The sequence below is a fragment of the Ursus arctos genome, unplaced genomic scaffold (genome assembly GCF_023065955.2).
Source record: "Ursus arctos isolate Adak ecotype North America unplaced genomic scaffold, UrsArc2.0 scaffold_3, whole genome shotgun sequence".
NCBI classification, from domain to species: domain Eukaryota; kingdom Metazoa; phylum Chordata; class Mammalia; order Carnivora; family Ursidae; genus Ursus; species Ursus arctos.
This window is the reverse complement of record NW_026622985.1, coordinates 55194129-55211161: the sequence shown is the minus strand read 5'-3', so window position 1 is coordinate 55211161 and position 17033 is coordinate 55194129. Positions and strand designations below refer to the sequence as shown.

The following is a 17033-nucleotide window of genomic DNA, read 5'->3' as shown; positions in this document are numbered from 1 at the left end:
GGGAAATGGTCATTTTTCCAATAAGAGGGGATATAGGTTAGCTTGGAACCCAGAAAGGACTGAGGCATGGTTATCATCTCTCACCCAAACCCTACCCAGCAGTACAACTCTTCCAGTAAAGGATAACACACTCCTGGGAAAAGGTAACATAAGTCTCCTTATGTTATATGCATATATATTTTTGATGAAGAAGAGACATAAAATTTCAGGCAAGCAAATGCATTCACACTCCAAACTCCTTTTTTGCCCATTTTTCTCTTGGGTGGACCTTCAAGTTCTTTCTAGATTGTAACCAGAACGATTCAGATTCAAACACATTGACCCCTTTCCCTCAGACATAGGAAGAATTCCTTTTTTTTTTTTTTTTTTTTTTGAGCTATATTGCTCAACCTTGAGATTTATCCTCAAAATCCTGGTGGGAATGAAATGATTCGATGTCTGTTACCTTGTTACTTTAAAATTCTCCAGGAAAAAAAAGAAAAGAAAAGAAAAGAAAGGAAGAGTGGAAGTCATAATGAAACATGAAAAACAAAATGACAACTGTGGTTGAAACTAGGAATTGGGTATATAGGGGTTCATTATACTTTCGTGCGTGCAGAAAATTCTATAATAAAAAGATTTCTTTTAATGTCGTGTTAGGCAAAGGTGAAAAAAATTATCCCTGGCAGGGGTTTCGAATAAAAACTCGGTCCGTTGGGTAGCACCTGGAGTTACCCACTTAATCTTCTTTTTCCACGAACGGAAAACGACCTTACTCCCTCTTCATTTCTCCGGCATCAGCCGGCCATCCTCAGGCTTTCTTTCCGGCAAGCTCCCTTTCCCAACCCATAAACTGAGCATCCGAACTCGAGGTTGGGGGCTGATTAATGGAGCTTCCGTACTCGGCTCCCCTGACTAGAGTGTAAATACCCATAAAAACTAATATCAAAAGTTTTTATTGAGCTGCTTCGTTTCCCTGAGCGTTGGGCTGAGCGGGGGCTGGAGCAGCGGGACAAAGGAGCGGCGGCTGCGCCACGAGTAGCGTCGGCGCTCCCGGTGGGCTCCGCGCGGGTCCCCAGAGCCAGCCAGAGCTTCTGGGGAGAGCACCCGAACCAGGTAAATGCCAGCCAGGGACTCGCCTTCCACTGGGGACAGGTGTATTTACTGAAGCCACGGGGGAGGGAATGGAGAGAGTGGAGAGAGCGGTTGGGAAAATCAGAACGGGCAGGGAGACGCCAGCCACCCCAAAGTATGTCGCCAAGCTGGTCCAGCAGGAGGAAAGAGTTTTCCTGGGCTCTTGGTATGCGTGTATTTCACCCCCATGACGTTGGCTGTCCGCGTTCACCGTGTGCGTGCGTGCATTTGATGTGCGAATCTGTGTGCATATCCAGGCACACGCGTCGTTATGATGATTACAGCATAGAACGTGCCGCAAAAGTCTGATCACACCTCTGCGTTCTCTGCTCTGTTCCCCAAGCTGGGGGCTGCGCTGGTGAGTTTCCTCCCCTCGCTTGCTCTGTGCGTTAAGAATTCGCAACCCGGGTCGGGGACGTAGGAGGCTTTAGGGTTCAGAGCAGCGACGGACTCCCGCGGGCCCAGGCCGCGTGGCCGCCTGACTGCCTGCGCCGGTTTCTCCGCGAGAAAGCCGGGGCTCCGCGGGGCCAGGCGTACGTCCCAAACCCCTGTTTCCTTCGAACGCTCGAATGTCTTCAGTGCGTTTGTTGACATAATGAATCCGCAGCCCGGCGCTGGTTTCCTGTTTTGTTGCGGGCGTGAGCATCGAGCTCCGATGGGGGTGGAGGCCCGCGGGTGGCACTCCTTTCGGGCGGTGGCAGGGGCAGACAGCCTCGGGGCCACAGACCTCTCGCCCTCTTCACGTCAGCGCCGCCCGGAATTCCTCGGGCCGTCCTGCGCTCTCCCAGCGCGCCGGCCGAGTGACGGGGAGCTCACTCCCTGGGGGACATGGGCCCTACCGTCCAGCGGGCCCGTACCTCCGCCGCCAGCTGCGGACTGCGAGGAGGCGTTTCCTCCTTCCGGCTGAGAGATTCTCTGAGTTCTCTCAGCTTCTAACGTGCTGCCTCTTCTAAGCGAATGCTGAGTTTCCAGATCCAGTCAAGAGCAGAGCGTTGGCACGGTCGCGACCGGTGGCGTTCCCCTCACCATCACCACCACCACTGGCGGAATCACCCAGGCCTCGCTGAGCCCGAGGGAGGCCGGTCTCAGAGGCAGCAACGCTCCCTTCGCTCCAAGTTTGCGCCAACAGTGGGGCTCCGATGACTGGCACAGTGCAGAGGGAATTGCTCCTCCAGAGAGGCTGGGACCTGGGACTGGTTGTTCTAAAGGAGGAAGGAGGCTTTCCCTGCTCAGGGACTTTCTGGAGGAAACATTGCAAGGCAGTGCTAGAACTGAGGTCCTTCCTGGGCTTCCGCTTTTGCCAAGCGCTGTGCCCTGGTGGCTTTGAAGGCCTGGGACTGGAAGGAACCCACCTGAGGCAGGAGGAGAGCTGCTACTCCAAAAACTCGCCTTCCTCCAAGTTCATGGGGTGAGGAGATCTTAAAGGCAAGGTGGAGTCTACGTGGGTTTTTCTGGACCTTGCACTTCCTCCAGTTCTCACCCTGTTAGCATCTGGTCATCACAGTACCAGGTGACTTCCCACAGTCCAGAACTATCCCTACAGTGTTAGGTCTTTTGCTGCCTCATTTAATGCTTCCAATGCACAAAAATCTAGAGTGAAAGCTTGAACAAGTGATTCAGGATGCTCCTTTTCTCTGCCTACTGGCCAGCTAAGTTTCTACAGAACCCACCCTTCCTCCTTAAGCTTCTGCCCTGGTGGGGAGGCGGGTGGGGAAGCCTCAAAGCCCACCATGAACAGCGCAGTCCCACTTGTCTCTTTCCTGAAGGGTCTGGTCAACCACAGATTCTGAGATGCAATTTGGTTTGGGTGTTTTTCCTTTTCTCTTTCTCTTTCTCTCTTAGCCAGCCTTAGCTCCTCAGCCATTTCCCCCCCTTCGGATCTTTCTTCCTTTGCCATTATCTCCGTGCCCCCCACCCCTACTGTAGTGGGAGAGAGAGGGTTAAGATGTTCTGCAAATGCAGCTCGTAAAGCTGCTTGGATACATTAGAAACACATGAATATCCTGAAATACAAAGTGTCTTTAAAACCAAGGGAGGAATGTTTATCCTAATGCTGGATGGATGCAGAGAAACAGTGCCAGGGAGTAGTGCTGACAGCCTCCTCCAAGTTAAAGTGAGAGCAGGTAAATTTCATTTGCTAGTGAAAATCAAACTCGATTAAAACCTGGTTTCCTTTTGTCCTTTTCTCTTCCAACCCTGAAAGCTCAGGGCCTCATGACCCAGGCTGGCAGCAAATACCCCACCCCCCCCCCAAAAAAAAAAAAAAACATAGCCAACGTTTCTTTCTTCAGCGGGAGGTTCCAGGGCAGCCAAAGCCCCGCAGGGCACCCTGGCCTGCACGAGGCGGTAAGAAACCATGCCTGCCAAGGATCTGGCAAGAGAAAGGGTCTGGCAGCTCCTGGAACAAAGGCCAAGCCACTAAGCTGCCGCCCTCTGATCTTGCCCACGCTGCCCACTCAGGGCTCCTCCGGAAGAAATCAGGGAGCCGCAGACAGAGCCCACCTCTACCCCTGCCACCCTCTTGCTCAAGGGCCACTGCTGCCCGCAGATCCCAGTGGGTACCCTGACTTCCCCAGCCTAGCCCTCAAAGGGTCTGAGGATAAAACTACCATCTCCAGGATCCAGGTTGATGGTGCTTCCCTGCAATCCTGTAGGAATCCCTGAGCCTGACAGACAAAAAAGCCGAGAGATGGCTCAGAGGGTCGGATCCAACTAGCAGTGCAAGCAAATGCGTCTTGATCTGCCTTTAGGAAAAGAGGAAGAGCATTGGGAGAGTCTGTGCTTGCTTCCTAGGGCATACGCCAGTTCTTCACTGCCCTCCAACATTTCTTCTTTCAGAAAACCAGTTTGGTGGCTGCCTGGAGGGCTAAGAGGCTAAGAAATAGTATTAGGAACCATTAATGAATCTCTTATGTCCCTGGGCAAAGGACAAGAAGGGGGAGAGATTTTCTTCCTTCAACGTGAGTAGAGAGTCTAGAAACTGAGACCCAAAATTATTCACAGAGCTCATTCAAATTCTAGAAACTATCCCCACTGGTTGGTGGCTATAACTCAATATCTAACAGGACCTGCAGATTTAAAAACAGTGAAGGCACACCAACCAGGACGCCAGTGACTTGCCTGGAAAAAAAATCATTTCATATATATATATCGAGATCCAGGACAAAAAAGGGAACAAGCAGGCTGCCTCCCTCTAAGTAACGATGTCTTGAGACTGTTTTAAGTTGATAGAAAGATATGGGGAACTAAGAAAATATCCAAATTACTTGATCACTAAAGATCCATCACAAAGCTCAATAAATAATTCAGGAGCCGCCAGGTTTTGGGAGCAAAACCTAATTCAAGATGCAACCCAAAGTCTTCCCCCAGCGCCGTCCCTCCCAGACAAACCTGCTTGTGGCTTCTCAGCAGACAAGATGAAATCTTGTCTCACCATTTTTGGTGAGGAGGGACCCAGTCGACTTTGGCAGTCCGTGGAGCTGGGGCCCTTCCTCTGCATGCAGGGCTCCGACTCCGGTGAAGTGGGGAGAGGGAGGGAGGAATGTGGAGCTGGCCTTGGCCGCTGTGTGCACCAGCAGCTGCACCATGGCCAGAGGTGAGCTGGCACAGGCGCCGGCTGGTGGGGGCTCCCTGTGCTGTGTTTTCGTTTTTCTGGGTCTGGCTGGAAAACAGAAGAGGCTCGAAGCCCCGGCCAAGAGAGCAGGGTGGAGGCAGAGAAGAAGAGTCTGTAAACACCGCCCCAAAATCTCCACGAAGGCAGGGAAAAAAAAAAAAAAAAAAGCTGGGTAACCAAACAGAACAAGAAAGAGTAATTCCAAAAGAAAAAGGAGTCAAGAGTGAGAGAAGGGAGGTGAGCAGTGGGCCTTGCGGCAGCTGCCTGAATCTCCAGGCTTGCATGGCAGTTCTCACACTGGCTAGACGGCAACTTTCAACTTGACCTTGGCCTCTAGCCGTGTCTGACCCGTATGTAAAACAGCCCTCAAGTCCTCAGGAACTGGGGCCTCGAACCCTATCCTGTCTCTTTGTCACCGTGAGTTTTACAATGCCACTTGGAGGAAGGAAGGGGGGCTAACGGGGGCCGGAAAGTAACACAAAAATCAAGTCCCTACAGAGGCTAATTCCTTAGTGTGCAAATGGCCATTCAGGGAGGAGGTAAACAGATCAATATTTACCCAGAGCTACTAAAAAGGCAGGAGGGGAAGGGTACACTGTGTATATGTATGTTGGGAAAGGGGTGTCATAGAAGGTTTTATTGGGCAACACTTACATTGGTCCCGGCTAACCCAGGGATCAAGGCAGATAAAAGCTGGAGCCCAGCCTCATTGGTCTGGACTCTGCAGGAAAACCAGGAGCCTTGGAGGGCAGATGGGGCAGGCAATAGGGGCTGGGGATATTTGCAATGCTCTGAGCTTCTGGCTGAGTCTGCAAGCCAGGACGGCAAGGCAGGTCCACGCTTGGATGCTCATCAATTCACCTGGGATGAAAGGGAATCCAGCGCTCTCCCCAAACCTGATGTTCCTGGAGAATACACTCACTTTCACTTTGAACGTCATGTTCCCCTTCTGGGCATCTGACCAGCTCACAGCCTCCACAGACGGAAATGGTAATATGGTAATATGTAACCCCAAAGCAACAGGACCCCCAGAATCCCACACCAAAACATGGTGGCTGCTCGGCTCTTCCAGCACCAACACCCCACCCTATTCTCAGGAAAGGGTCTGCATTTCCCAGATACAAAAGAAAGGCTTCTCCGGCTGGTTCTTGGACAGAGGAGGACCGGGCACCCTCTGCAGGCTGCACACAATGCTCTCCCCAATCCTACTTGGGGGGGGAAGTCATGAAGTGGTCCCATCGAGCCCCCTTCTCCTGTCCCAAAATGGAGTGAAATGGGGGAGTGTCCAGGTGCCTGAAGAATGAGCTCCTGCCCAAGATCTATGAAGCCTCATTAGGCCCCAGAAAGGTAGCTCAAGTCCCAACCAGCACCCGGGGCTGTTCCTTTTAAACTTCCAGGACTGGACAGCCTGGCTGGAGATGGAGAAGCATCGGAGAACACTGCTCACAGATCGCTCCAAAGTCTCTGGAGGAGGAATGGTTGTTATTGGGGCAGAGTGTGGAACACTCACTAAGTGTGGGTGATCAGAGTACACTTGAATGTGTGTGCGTGTGTCAGTGTAGGTGTGAGGGGGTCGTTCTGACACCCTATGGGCCTAAGTGCAAGTGTTTGAAATTGCCCGCCAACACTGTAGACAGGAAAAGTGGAGAGAGCTCCTAAATACAGTCCAAGTTTCCCAGTGGAACGTCCCAGGAACCCTGAGCCAGGCGCATCCGTAAATGCCCCTCCAGGCTTCCCCTGGAAGGAGCCAAATCTTGACGCTCTCGAAGCCGAAAGCGCTAGTGTCCACGCCAGGGTCCCCCTGCAGAAAGACTCGCGGATACCTGGAAAGAAAACAGCTTCAAAGGCCCCAAGAAACACCCAGCCTGGACTACGCCCCGTTTTCTCCAACCGCCCGCAGATTTACCTGACCTACTCCCACTGCTTCAGGTCTCAACGCAACAGCGCTCCTCCGTCCCCTCCCCGCCTAACTCTGCTCTGGGCCCCACTGGGACAGAGGAAGGGAAGGAGAGCTGCGAGGAGGCCGCCCTTCTTTGCCTACCCCACCCGCCTAGTCCTCCGCCCCCACTCGTCCGCGTCCCCCGCCTCTCCCCTGGGTGAATGGTTCGCGGCCCCGCGGCGGGCGCTGGCGCTGGGGACCGCGCGGGCGGCGGCGGGGACCGCGGGTGCACAGCGCAGAGCCGGGGTTGGAGCCGCCCGCTTTGCATACGCCGTGGGCGGAGCGGGGGGGGGGGAGGGCCAATGGGCGGCCGCCTGGCGCGACCCCGCGGGGCGCGATCCGCCCCCCTCGCTCGGGCCCCGGCCCCGCGCCGCGCGCTCTTCACTTCTTGGGGGCTTTTTAAAACAGCGCCACTGGGGTCTTCTCCATGCGGCTCGGGCTATGACAGCCTCCGTGCTCCTCCACCCCCGCTGGATCGAGCCCACCGTCATGTTTCTCTACGACAACGGCGGTGGCTTGGTGGCCGACGAACTCAACAAGAACATGGAAGGGGCGGCGGCGGCGGCGGCAGCGGCGGCAGCGGCGGCGGCGGCCGGGGCCGGGGGCGGGGGCTTCCCCCACCCGGCGGCCGCGGCCGCGGGGGGCAACTTCTCGGTGGCGGCGGCGGCCGCAGCGGCTGCGGCGGCCGCAGCCAACCAGTGCCGCAACTTGATGGCACATCCGGCGCCCCTGGCGCCCGGCGCCGCGGCCGCCTACAACAGCTCGCCCGGGGAGGCGCCCCCGTCGGCCGCCGCCGCCGCCGCCGCCGCAGCGGCTGCTGCTGCAGCGGCAGCGGCTGCGTCGTCCTCGGGAGGGCCCGGCCCGGCGGGCCCGGCGGGCGCCGAGGCCGCCAAGCAGTGCAGTCCCTGCTCGGCGGCGGCGCAGAGCTCGTCGGGGCCCGCGGCGCTGCCCTACGGCTATTTCGGCAGCGGCTACTACCCGTGCGCCCGCATGGGCCCGCACCCCAACGCCATCAAGTCGTGCGCGCAGCCCGCCTCGGCCGCCGCGGCTGCCGCCGCCTTCGCGGACAAGTACATGGATACCGCCGGCCCGGCGGCCGAGGAGTTCAGCTCCCGCGCTAAGGAGTTCGCCTTCTACCACCAGGGCTACGCGCCCGGGCCTTACCACCACCATCAGCCCGTGCCTGGCTACCTGGATATGCCGGTGGTGCCCGGCCTCGGGGGCCCGGGCGAGTCGCGCCACGAGCCCCTGGGTCTTCCCATGGAAAGCTACCAGCCCTGGGCGCTGCCCAACGGCTGGAACGGCCAAATGTACTGCCCCAAAGAGCAGGCGCAGCCTCCCCACCTCTGGAAGTCCACTCTGCCCGGTAAATGGCGCCCCCTTCTCAACCCGGGTCCTCCGGCTCTGCTCCAGCTTCTCTGCCGCTCGCTCCCGGGTCACCCTCTGCCCCTCTGCTCTCCCCTGTCCTGTCCTGGGGGCGCTGCACCCCTAGGCGCCCGACCCCGGCTGGCTGGCGCGGTCCGCACTGCCCTTGAGTTGGCCTGGCTCCTGGCTCTCCCTGGGTGAGGGATGGCTGGGGAGAAGCTTGTGGGGACCCTGGCTGGCTCCCTTCTCCCTCTGTGCCCCGCCCTCCCCAACCCTTGACATCGACTTAAGGATGGAAAATTGACCTGGAAACGGTTTCCCAAATTGCCCTTATTCGTTCTCTCAAAAAAAAAAAAAAAAAAATGGCTTCAGTGTGGAAGCATCAAGTGTTGGGGCTTGGGGTATACAGAGAGGAGTCAGGCATGGAAGTGTTGTCCCCTGAGCCTGGCGCTAAGGTGTGGGCCGCCGGGCCAGGCGTTCAAGGGAAGCCAGCGCTGTGCAGACAGGATGGCCTGGTTGGGGTGGTCATTGGAGCCTTAGGCGATTTCATTTCAATGCAGAACTAACCACCCTTCCCACCGACCCTCCAGACTGTAGTGGAAGGCTGGATTGTGCAATGCATGGCAAAGGGCAGCTGGGCGCTGCAAGGCGGGTGGCTCAGATCGAGCTGTCGCCTGTGTCCTGGCCTGGGTGTGATCCCTGTGTAACTTCCCTTCTTCCCTATCTTCCAGACGTGGTCTCTCATCCCTCAGACGCCAGCTCCTACAGGCGGGGGAGAAAGAAGCGCGTCCCTTACACCAAGGTGCAATTAAAAGAACTCGAACGGGAATATGCTACGAACAAATTCATTACCAAGGACAAACGGAGGCGGATATCAGCCACGACAAATCTCTCTGAGCGGCAGGTTACAATTTGGTTCCAGAACAGGAGGGTCAAAGAGAAAAAAGTCATCAACAAACTGAAGACCACTAGTTAATGGATTAAAAGTGGAGCGAGAGGGCAACCTGGAGAAATGCTTCAGAACTGGTTGCTTTGCCCAGATAATGAACATAATGCTTAATAATAATAATTGAAGAATGGGAAAGAGAAAGAGAAAGACACTGGCATTTTGCTTTCCTAAGGGGGATCTCTTTCTCCTTGGTGGAATCTACAACTCTTTTAGAACTTTACTCTAAGAAAAGGTAAAGACTTCCAGTTCTCCCGCCAACCCCACCAGACCGTTAAATGACAAACTCTAGAGTCAAACGTCAACCCCCAAATATGCAATTTCAGATAAGTTGCGCATTTACTGAAATCTTGTAAGTATTTATGTGACCATAATATTTCAGGATACTGTGTTATATGGTAATGATCCAAAAGTTGGTTACAAAAGCAAGAGGCTGTTGTAAACATCTGTTTGTCCTTGGGTCGCCATTGCCATCCCCTCTGCATGTTAAGTGACTGCTCAGGTATATCTTAGTGAAATTCCTACCATTGTTGTATATTCTGCAAACATCTTATGTATAGATTTAGAGGGGGAGAGAGAAGAAGGTACTGAAATAATGATCGTGGGCTATTTACAATGAAGAAAGGGAGAGAAAGCTTTTCCGAGGATCATTGGTCTTGGTAGTCAATACAACCAGCTGAGCCTTTGAGGCTACAAGGAGACCCCAGGGTGGGAATGTCCTTCTGACAATAATTTTAAATTGCTCATAACCAGCATATTTTGTGGCATTTGGATTATATTTTCTGCTTGATATAATTTACTTTCCAAAGAATTTAATAACTTAAAAAAAATATTTAAAGCATCAGATGTTTCATAGAATTCACTTTATCAGATCTCCTGAGAGGTCCATCCCGACCTGGTGAACTCCGGTTTGAAGAGAATTCATGTTTCATTTCAATTGGTATTTCCAAATATTTACTAAACATTTTGCTGGAGAGTAATTTTGCTTTTTTGTTTTTTGGAAAACTCAGAACGGAAATCCATTCCCCCAGAAACATTAAGATGTTTACATTCTATATTTTGATCTATTAAGGGATTAGTGTTTTTTTTCCTTGTTTATTGTGTTATAAGACTGCATTAGGAAGTTTAGGGTTTCATCTTTACAGCACATTTTTATCAAGCAGTTATTTCAACCAGCACATTCATTGTGTTCACATTCACTATAAAATGCTATCTTGTAAATAAAGACATTCAGCACACTGTGAAAATGTATTTGTGCACCTGATTTTCAAACATTTCTACTAAAAATAATAATTAAAAACCTTAGATTTGTAGATAGTGATATAGAAGTATTAATTATGGCAATAAAATAGTCACTGCCATTAAAATCTGAAGAAAATACTCATTATTTTCCAAGCTAAATGTGCACTGCACAGAAAGAAAAGGAGCGGGTTTGTCCTATACAAACCAAGGACCATTCTTTTCTATTATTATTCAGCCTTTTTTTTTTTTTTCACGACAGATTTTTTAAGCAAAAGGAGAAATCCCTCATAACAAAAATCCTAAAAATGTGGATAAGTGCTTCAGGAGAGTTGAAGTGTTAAGCATTCTGAAAAAGGAGAAAGAAGAAAGGAGGAAGAGATAGTATAAATTCCCTGGCTCACTGTGGAAAATGAAAACCAGTTGTTTAGTATCAGTGATGCCCGGGCTGCAGTATTTTAAAATTTGCTGTTGGGTCTGCGTGTGTCTGAAAGGGCAGGTTTTGATATTTGTTGAAATGACAGGACTAGGAAAGGCCTTAAACCTTGACCTTGACGAAAAAAGACAATTTGTGACCTTGACTTTTGACAGCTCATGAATTGGCCTCGGCTGGATTAGTAGATCAAGGGCGCCACCTCGCGTTGACAAGCTTCCCTGTAATTCTTCAGCTTCAAGGGAATCAAAAGGTCTTACCTCCTTGACTCCTTGTTTTAGAGATTTAGTACTCATTTCTTTGGCTCCAGATGGAACAAATTTGAATATATGTAAGTTATACATGTGCCTGTATATATGTGAATATATATTATATATATGTGTATACATGTATGCGTTTGCATATCGGTGCTCGTGTGTGCTTGTGTATATATTGGTAGAATCTGTACAGAGAAGAGTATCACTAATTACTGATGATCCAACATGTTGTAATTTAAGGCGATTTCTAGAGTTGAGGTACAAAATGTACTTTACATGATGAAGTTTTGCTCCTTTCCTTTAATGGCCAAGTTTGATTTGTCTTCACAGCCCTTGTTCCGCATCAGATTTCTGCAGATCTGCTTTAAAGCTGTACGTGTTTGTTACAGTCTAAAAGGTGTTCTTAAATAACCATTCTTTGCTGGCCCTCACCCTCCAAGGTGGTCTACCGTCCTAATTAGAGCTGTAGGGGAGTCTATACGGCAAATAAAACGCTTCAGATGCCTTGCTGACTCTAGTATTCTAGAGTTACATTTCAGAAAGTCAAAGAAGCTCACCTCTTCAGAGGTCAGTATGGGGAGCTTAAAGAGCTCGTGTCTACAAAATGACCATACTGTGGATGCAGAAGGAGTTATCCCGGATAGCTCAGAGCGGAGCGCTGCTCCTGGGTGGCATGTGCAATCTTATCCCGGAGCGTGTGAAGCTGCCATTTGATTTGTGGAAGAAATAGATACATTTAATATTAACCATCACCATCAAAACTATAATAAATATTATATCTACTACTTACTGACCCCCAACAACACATCAGGTGCTGTGTTTAGAGTCATAAATAATACATATGTATGTTTTATATTTAATATACACATAGGGTAATGTGTTTTTGTCAAATCCATGCTATGCATATATATACCTATGTGTATATATACATTATATATATAATATATATTATATATATATGTTGGTGGAACCAGGAGCCTTAGGATGTGGAATTTTGAGATGACATTAATTTTATCTTTATGTTAGAGGAAAGTAATTGTGAATCAAAAAACCATACTTATCATTTTATGGAAAAAATATTGGTTGGTTAGGAACCTGGCTGACGGAAACCTCCCCAACCTGAAGACTTAGAGCTTCTTTATAAGTGGAGAATTCTAGAATCTCTAAAGCTGTCTCAGAAACAGCGTGGTCTTGAAAACATACATATGGAATGGTCTTGTGAAGTGCAATCCAATTTTGCTGTCCTGAAAGTGGATTTTCACTCCACTTGTGGAAACAAATGAAAACGATGCTTCAGATCAAGCCCCCCACACCGTGCGCCCCAGCACTCCCTTTCTAAATGAGCTGCCATCGAGCCAAAGTAACAACTTTCTCCCCAAATGTTTAAAGTGGTGGAAAATCCCCTCAAAGCTGGATCATACTGTGTGTTTACGGAACAGCTCCAAAGGGGACTCTTCTGTTGACGGGGGATATTTTTCTTTAGATGTAAGAAATATTCTGAGCCTCAGGCCTAGGAAGGAGGCCAACAGCAGCTCTGCAGCCGGAATACCGCCCCTTCCACAACCCATCGCAGGAACTCTGGGTAAAGTAGTAGTTTTCTTTTTTTTTCTCCCTTCGGTTTTTGAAACGAATGACAGAAGATATATCTGGGTTTTGTTTTTGTTTTTGTTTTCCCCTGTTCTAAAATGGTCTTTGATAATGTCGGTCTTACCTAACTCCTCTCTTATTTAAAATTCCCATGGATCTACCAGATAACCTGAAGTAAGCTTGGATTATGATGGCTCCCTAATGCCCAAGTAGCAATTAGCCTAAACCTTTAGAAAAAAAGACAATCAGGAGGACTCCAGCCACCACCTAAGAATAATAACACCAGACAGCAGGAGTGTTGTTGAATAGCTGATTCACATTTTTTTTTCCTAAAAGGGAAACCTTTTCTGAACGAGACATTGTAAATATGGAAACAGACACCGTTTTCATCTATTAAATTTGCAAAGATTTTTAATCCTGTAATGGCCTACCTTTTAAAAAATTGTAAATGTGGGACTTAAAAAAAAACTCTTTTCCCGTATGCTCTTAATTCTGTCAAATTTATTAAGGTATTTGAAGTGGATGACTGTAAAATGTCACTTTGCATTTAACTATTTATCCCTGATGCAGAACTGAAGCCATCCGTTTAAACTGTTTTTTTTAAAAAAAAAGATAAGCAATTTTTAAAGAAAGGGGGAAAGAAAATTATTCTTTTTTTAAAAAAACTCAACCGAATTGAAGTGTTTTCTTAAAAATTCACGAGGCAGTGAAATTCAGCTGAGGGTGATACGTGTGTGTGCGGGTAGTTAATGACACAGATTTCACCGTATAATATGTGTGCAGATTACACCCTGCTGCGTGTGTGTGGAGGGTTCGGTGAAGATGCGGCGTCTCGCTTCCTCTCTACGAATTCCGGAGTTTCGAAGCGGAGACGAAGGCTGTCCCGGACTGCTAAGCCCCAGACCTGGTGGGTTCAGAGGCGCCCTTCCGGATTTGCGGACCTCTACGGGAGAGACGCTAGGGGCTTCCTGATTTATGCGCATTCCTTTAAAGTTGATCGAATGCGTGTCAGCAGCCCAAGACCTGGAGAATCAGAGAAATGTGCAGCGAGTAGCTCCCATCCCATTTTTCATAAGCAATGATGTAGCGTTATCCAAGCGGTCTGGGGAGATTTATGCCCAGGTTTTAGGACCCGCACACAATAATTAAGTTTTCAACTGCTAGGCCGCCGGGTAGATAACAGCCGGCCTCATTCTTTATGAAAACACCCACTTTCTGATCGGCTGCTTCAACCCTCGCGCCTCTACCTAGCGCCGCCGAATGCCTGCGAGGTGTTTGCTATTTTTAATTTGATTTTAAAGGGAAGAAAAGAGACGCGGGCGCAGGAAAATCCCTCCACGAAAGCAGCTAAGGCCTTGTCACAGTTCATTTCATTTGTTCCCGGCTCCGTCGCGCCGCTGAAGGCTGGATCCAGCGGGCAGAAAGCGTTTACAACGGCCTCTCGGCGACGCTGGAACCTTGGCGGGCGGCAGGGCGCGGCGCGGGGCTCGCCCCGAGTGCGGGGCCGTGGACCCCAGGACGCGCGCGGCCGCGGACTCGGAGCGCCGCCCGAAGTCGCGCCCCGGGGCAGAGGCGAGGCTCCAAAGCCTCCAGGCTCCTAAATGAAGCCTCCGCTCAAAATGGAGGCTCAAAGCCTTCCAGAGCCGGCCTTGCTCGGAAGGCTCGTGTGTGGAAGGAGCAGGGCAGCGGGCGTCCGGCCGAGGTCAAGGCGCGGCATCCCAGGCCCGCGCCAGGCGGACTCTGGAGGGCCCGGCCGGGCACCCGCGCCGGGGACTCGCCCCGCAGCTGCAGGCTGACGTCACGGGCGCCCGGGAGCGGGCCTTCGCGGGCCTGTCTAGGCGTTGTTTGATGAGGACAAGCCGATTGAAACGAATGTTCTGTGCGGGTGCCCGCTTCTCCGCCCCGCCCCGCCCTCCCCAAGAGAATAATCGGGTGTTTAATCTCTCCCGGTCTTAATTCTTGGCAGCATGGAAGGTGGTTTGCACGGGAAATAAAACTTGACAGGAGCATTTTCTCTAAAAGGGGTCCTGAGACGGGCTGAAAAGAAACCGTGTTTTTCTCTACCAAATACTTCCGCTTTCTGAGCCCCGGGCCGAGGGGTGGGGTGACATCCGAGGGAGCGGAGAGCGAGCTGGGCACGCAGGACCGCGGGGTGGACCCGAATCCGGGCGCTCCGGGCAGCCCCGGGTCTCCGCCTGGGCCTGGGCCGGGAAGCAGCCTCGGGCCTCGCTGCGCCCCGCGCCTCTGCGGCTCGGCCCGGCCAGAGGCCCAGCGCCGCCCGCAGCCCGGAGCCCGAACCCCGCTCCGGGACGCTGGCACCGGCAGCGGCCCGGCTGACACCCAAAGTGATACCCTGACATTGGCCAAAGGCGGCTGGAGTCAAACGGGAGAAGGGGGCGCTGGGGACGGCCTTGGACCGCTTGGCTTTAGCTCTGAGCCTCTTAGTCGAGGGGAGTTGGGGACCAGAGCTCGCAAAGGAGGTGGTGAGCGCACTGCTGGGGGCTTTGTTTGGGCTGCGGGTCTGCAGATACTGCACAAAATGGAGGGGGGTCTGGGGGTGAGCGGCGCAGCTTGCGTGGGTTGTCCGGGCTGCTATTGGGTGGGAGAAGCTGGAGACAGCAGAATCCCCCTCCCGGCAGCTCAGAGAGCGCCCTCCCCTCGCGCAGCAAAGGTCAAGTCCTCGGCACCATGGCCGCCTCCACGGTCAGGGCCGCGGCGGACGCAGGAAGGCGCAGGACCCACACGTGGCCGGCTGCAAGGAGGTTCTGATAGCCCGGGCTCTCGGACTGGAGGCAGGGGTCTTTTCCTGGCTTCCAGCCCGACTGGAAAGGAGTTCCCGCAGCCAGGGTTGTCCCAGGCTATGTCCCGTCGAGTCCTGGAAGAGCGGGTCCAGAAGACTTCGGAGCCCGCCGAGGCCTAGTCCGGGCGAGAGGCAGCGCCTGCAAGCTCAGGAAGGCGGACGTGGCTGGATCCGAGTTCTGGGCTCCGGCAGAAACAAGGGACCCGCAGGGCCAGGAATAGGATAGGGGAGCAAGGACCCTGCTGGGAACCTCTCTTAAGGTCCTTGAGTCCAGGTCTGCTCCTTCAAGTGCAAGCTGATGCTTTGTGCACTTTGATGCTCTTCTTCTCCTGCCTAAAATCTGGGCCAAGAAGTGAGGTGCACTCTGCCAAAGGTAAAAATCCCTGACTCCGGGGGCCCCCCCCAAACCCACTCATTGTGCTCTGGCCAGGAGGGAGCCCTGCCCTCCGCCCACAGCCTGCCTGCAGCAGGTCACACGTTGGGCCCAATGCTAAACAAATAGCTTAAGCGGCGTCTGCCCTGAGCTTTTTGCCCCAGGTGAATCAGAGAGGCCCTGCAAAGGATTTCATCTTTTTTTCACAGAAGACAGAAAAGCTGGGCCTTATCCCTAGAACTGCACGGGTGGAGCAGGGTCTTGAGGGGACACTAGCTGGAGGAATTGTCCATGGATAGGTACCATCACAGAACTGCCTGGAAAGGCACGTAGGGGAGACTTCTAAGGGCAGGGCTGGACTGGGCATGGGCTCGCTCTTTTCAAGTCTGGAATGTGAACCATGGATTGCTGCCCCCCAAGTAGAAACGGAGGAGCCTGGGGAACTGCCCTAGGAGGCAGCTTAGGACATGGAGGCTTCCTGTGAGCCACAGCTGAGGGCCAGGGCTGGCCTTCTGGTTGGGCCGCCCTCTTTTGTCCTCTTTATTGCATACCCTTGGCTGGAGAAACCCGTCTGGGCCGAAGTTTCAGGGAGAATGGAAAGGAGACGCTGAGAGCCAGGGCTTTGTCTGTCGAAGTTTTCCCTACTCTATTTGTTCCCATTTGATAAAGGGGGGGGGGATTTTTTTAAAATGAATCTACAACAATAAAAATAAAAATAGTTCCTCTCAAAGGAAGTAACTCTCTCCCATCAGTTTGGGACCCACTAAATGAAATATAACCAGATCACTTGGGTGTCTGAAACCCTCAGCTGAGCCCTATGCCCCACACTTCGGTGGCCAGGGGAAGGATGTGGACTTCTTCAGATGTTTAGGGGCCTTGGAGGATTGAATCTGTGAGTCAGATGAGAACCAACCATAAGGTCAAGTTCAAGGCTTTACCTGTTCCTGCACTATAGGGAAGGGTAGAGGAGCCTGTGAACAGGAGGGTGCCTCACCAAGCCAAGGGGAAAATAAGTTAACCCCTGCCTCCACTTAGTAGTGAAGACAGGATCTCCTAATATTTCACTGTAGCCTCAGTGCCGCCTCTGGACAGCGCCTAGAAATGTGATAGATTGACCATGATCTGCCCGATAGACTGCTTCCTGAGAACGAATACTGGGAGATGTCTGGGGCTTTCGCAAACAACTCATTACCCAGAATCACCATGGAGGACAGATGCACTTCCAGACACCTCCCACTTAGAAGGAGACAGCCCCCAAATAAAAGCCTGGCCTCCAACCCTACGAAAGACTCAGTTGCTGTTTTTACTCTGGGCCACCAGTTCCCTTTTGCACCTGTATGCAGTATGGTCACTGGGGTTGAAATAGTC

At 51.9% G+C, this 17033-nt stretch overlaps 1 protein-coding gene across 3 annotated transcripts; it reads left to right on the top strand.

Moving 5' to 3' along the window:
* The first annotated feature begins 7007 nt into the window (after positions 1–7007).
* Positions 7008–13982, top strand: HOXA13 (homeobox A13). 3 transcript variants are annotated; one of them, XR_008956372.1, is made up of 4 exons: positions 7008–8031; positions 8762–10979; positions 12389–12487; positions 13276–13982. XR_008956372.1 is itself a non-coding variant. In XM_026508326.4 (2 exons), the coding sequence occupies exons 1-2, from the start codon at positions 7107–7109 to the stop codon at positions 9004–9006; spliced, it is 1170 nt and encodes a 389-aa protein (XP_026364111.1). In that variant the 5' UTR covers positions 7008–7106; the 3' UTR covers positions 9007–11740. The 3 variants fall into 3 exon arrangements, 1 of the variants encoding a protein (XP_026364111.1); XR_007188165.2 differs by lacking the exon at positions 13276–13982 and having other exon boundaries at positions 12389–12962; XM_026508326.4 differs by lacking the exons at positions 12389–12487; positions 13276–13982 and having other exon boundaries at positions 8762–11740.
* The last annotated feature ends 3051 nt before the right edge of the window (positions 13983–17033 follow it).

What these genes read in the sequence shown, in the direction of transcription:
- HOXA13 (XM_026508326.4), top strand. Translation starts at nt 7,107, where the DNA reads ATGACAGCCTCCGTGCTCCTCCACCCCCGCTGGATCGAGCCCACCGTC. An exon ending in CTGGAAGTCCACTCTGCCCG is followed by an intron (nt 8,032 to 8,761) that starts GTAAATGGCGCC and finishes CCTATCTTCCAG; the next exon opens with ACGTGGTCTCTCATCCCTCA.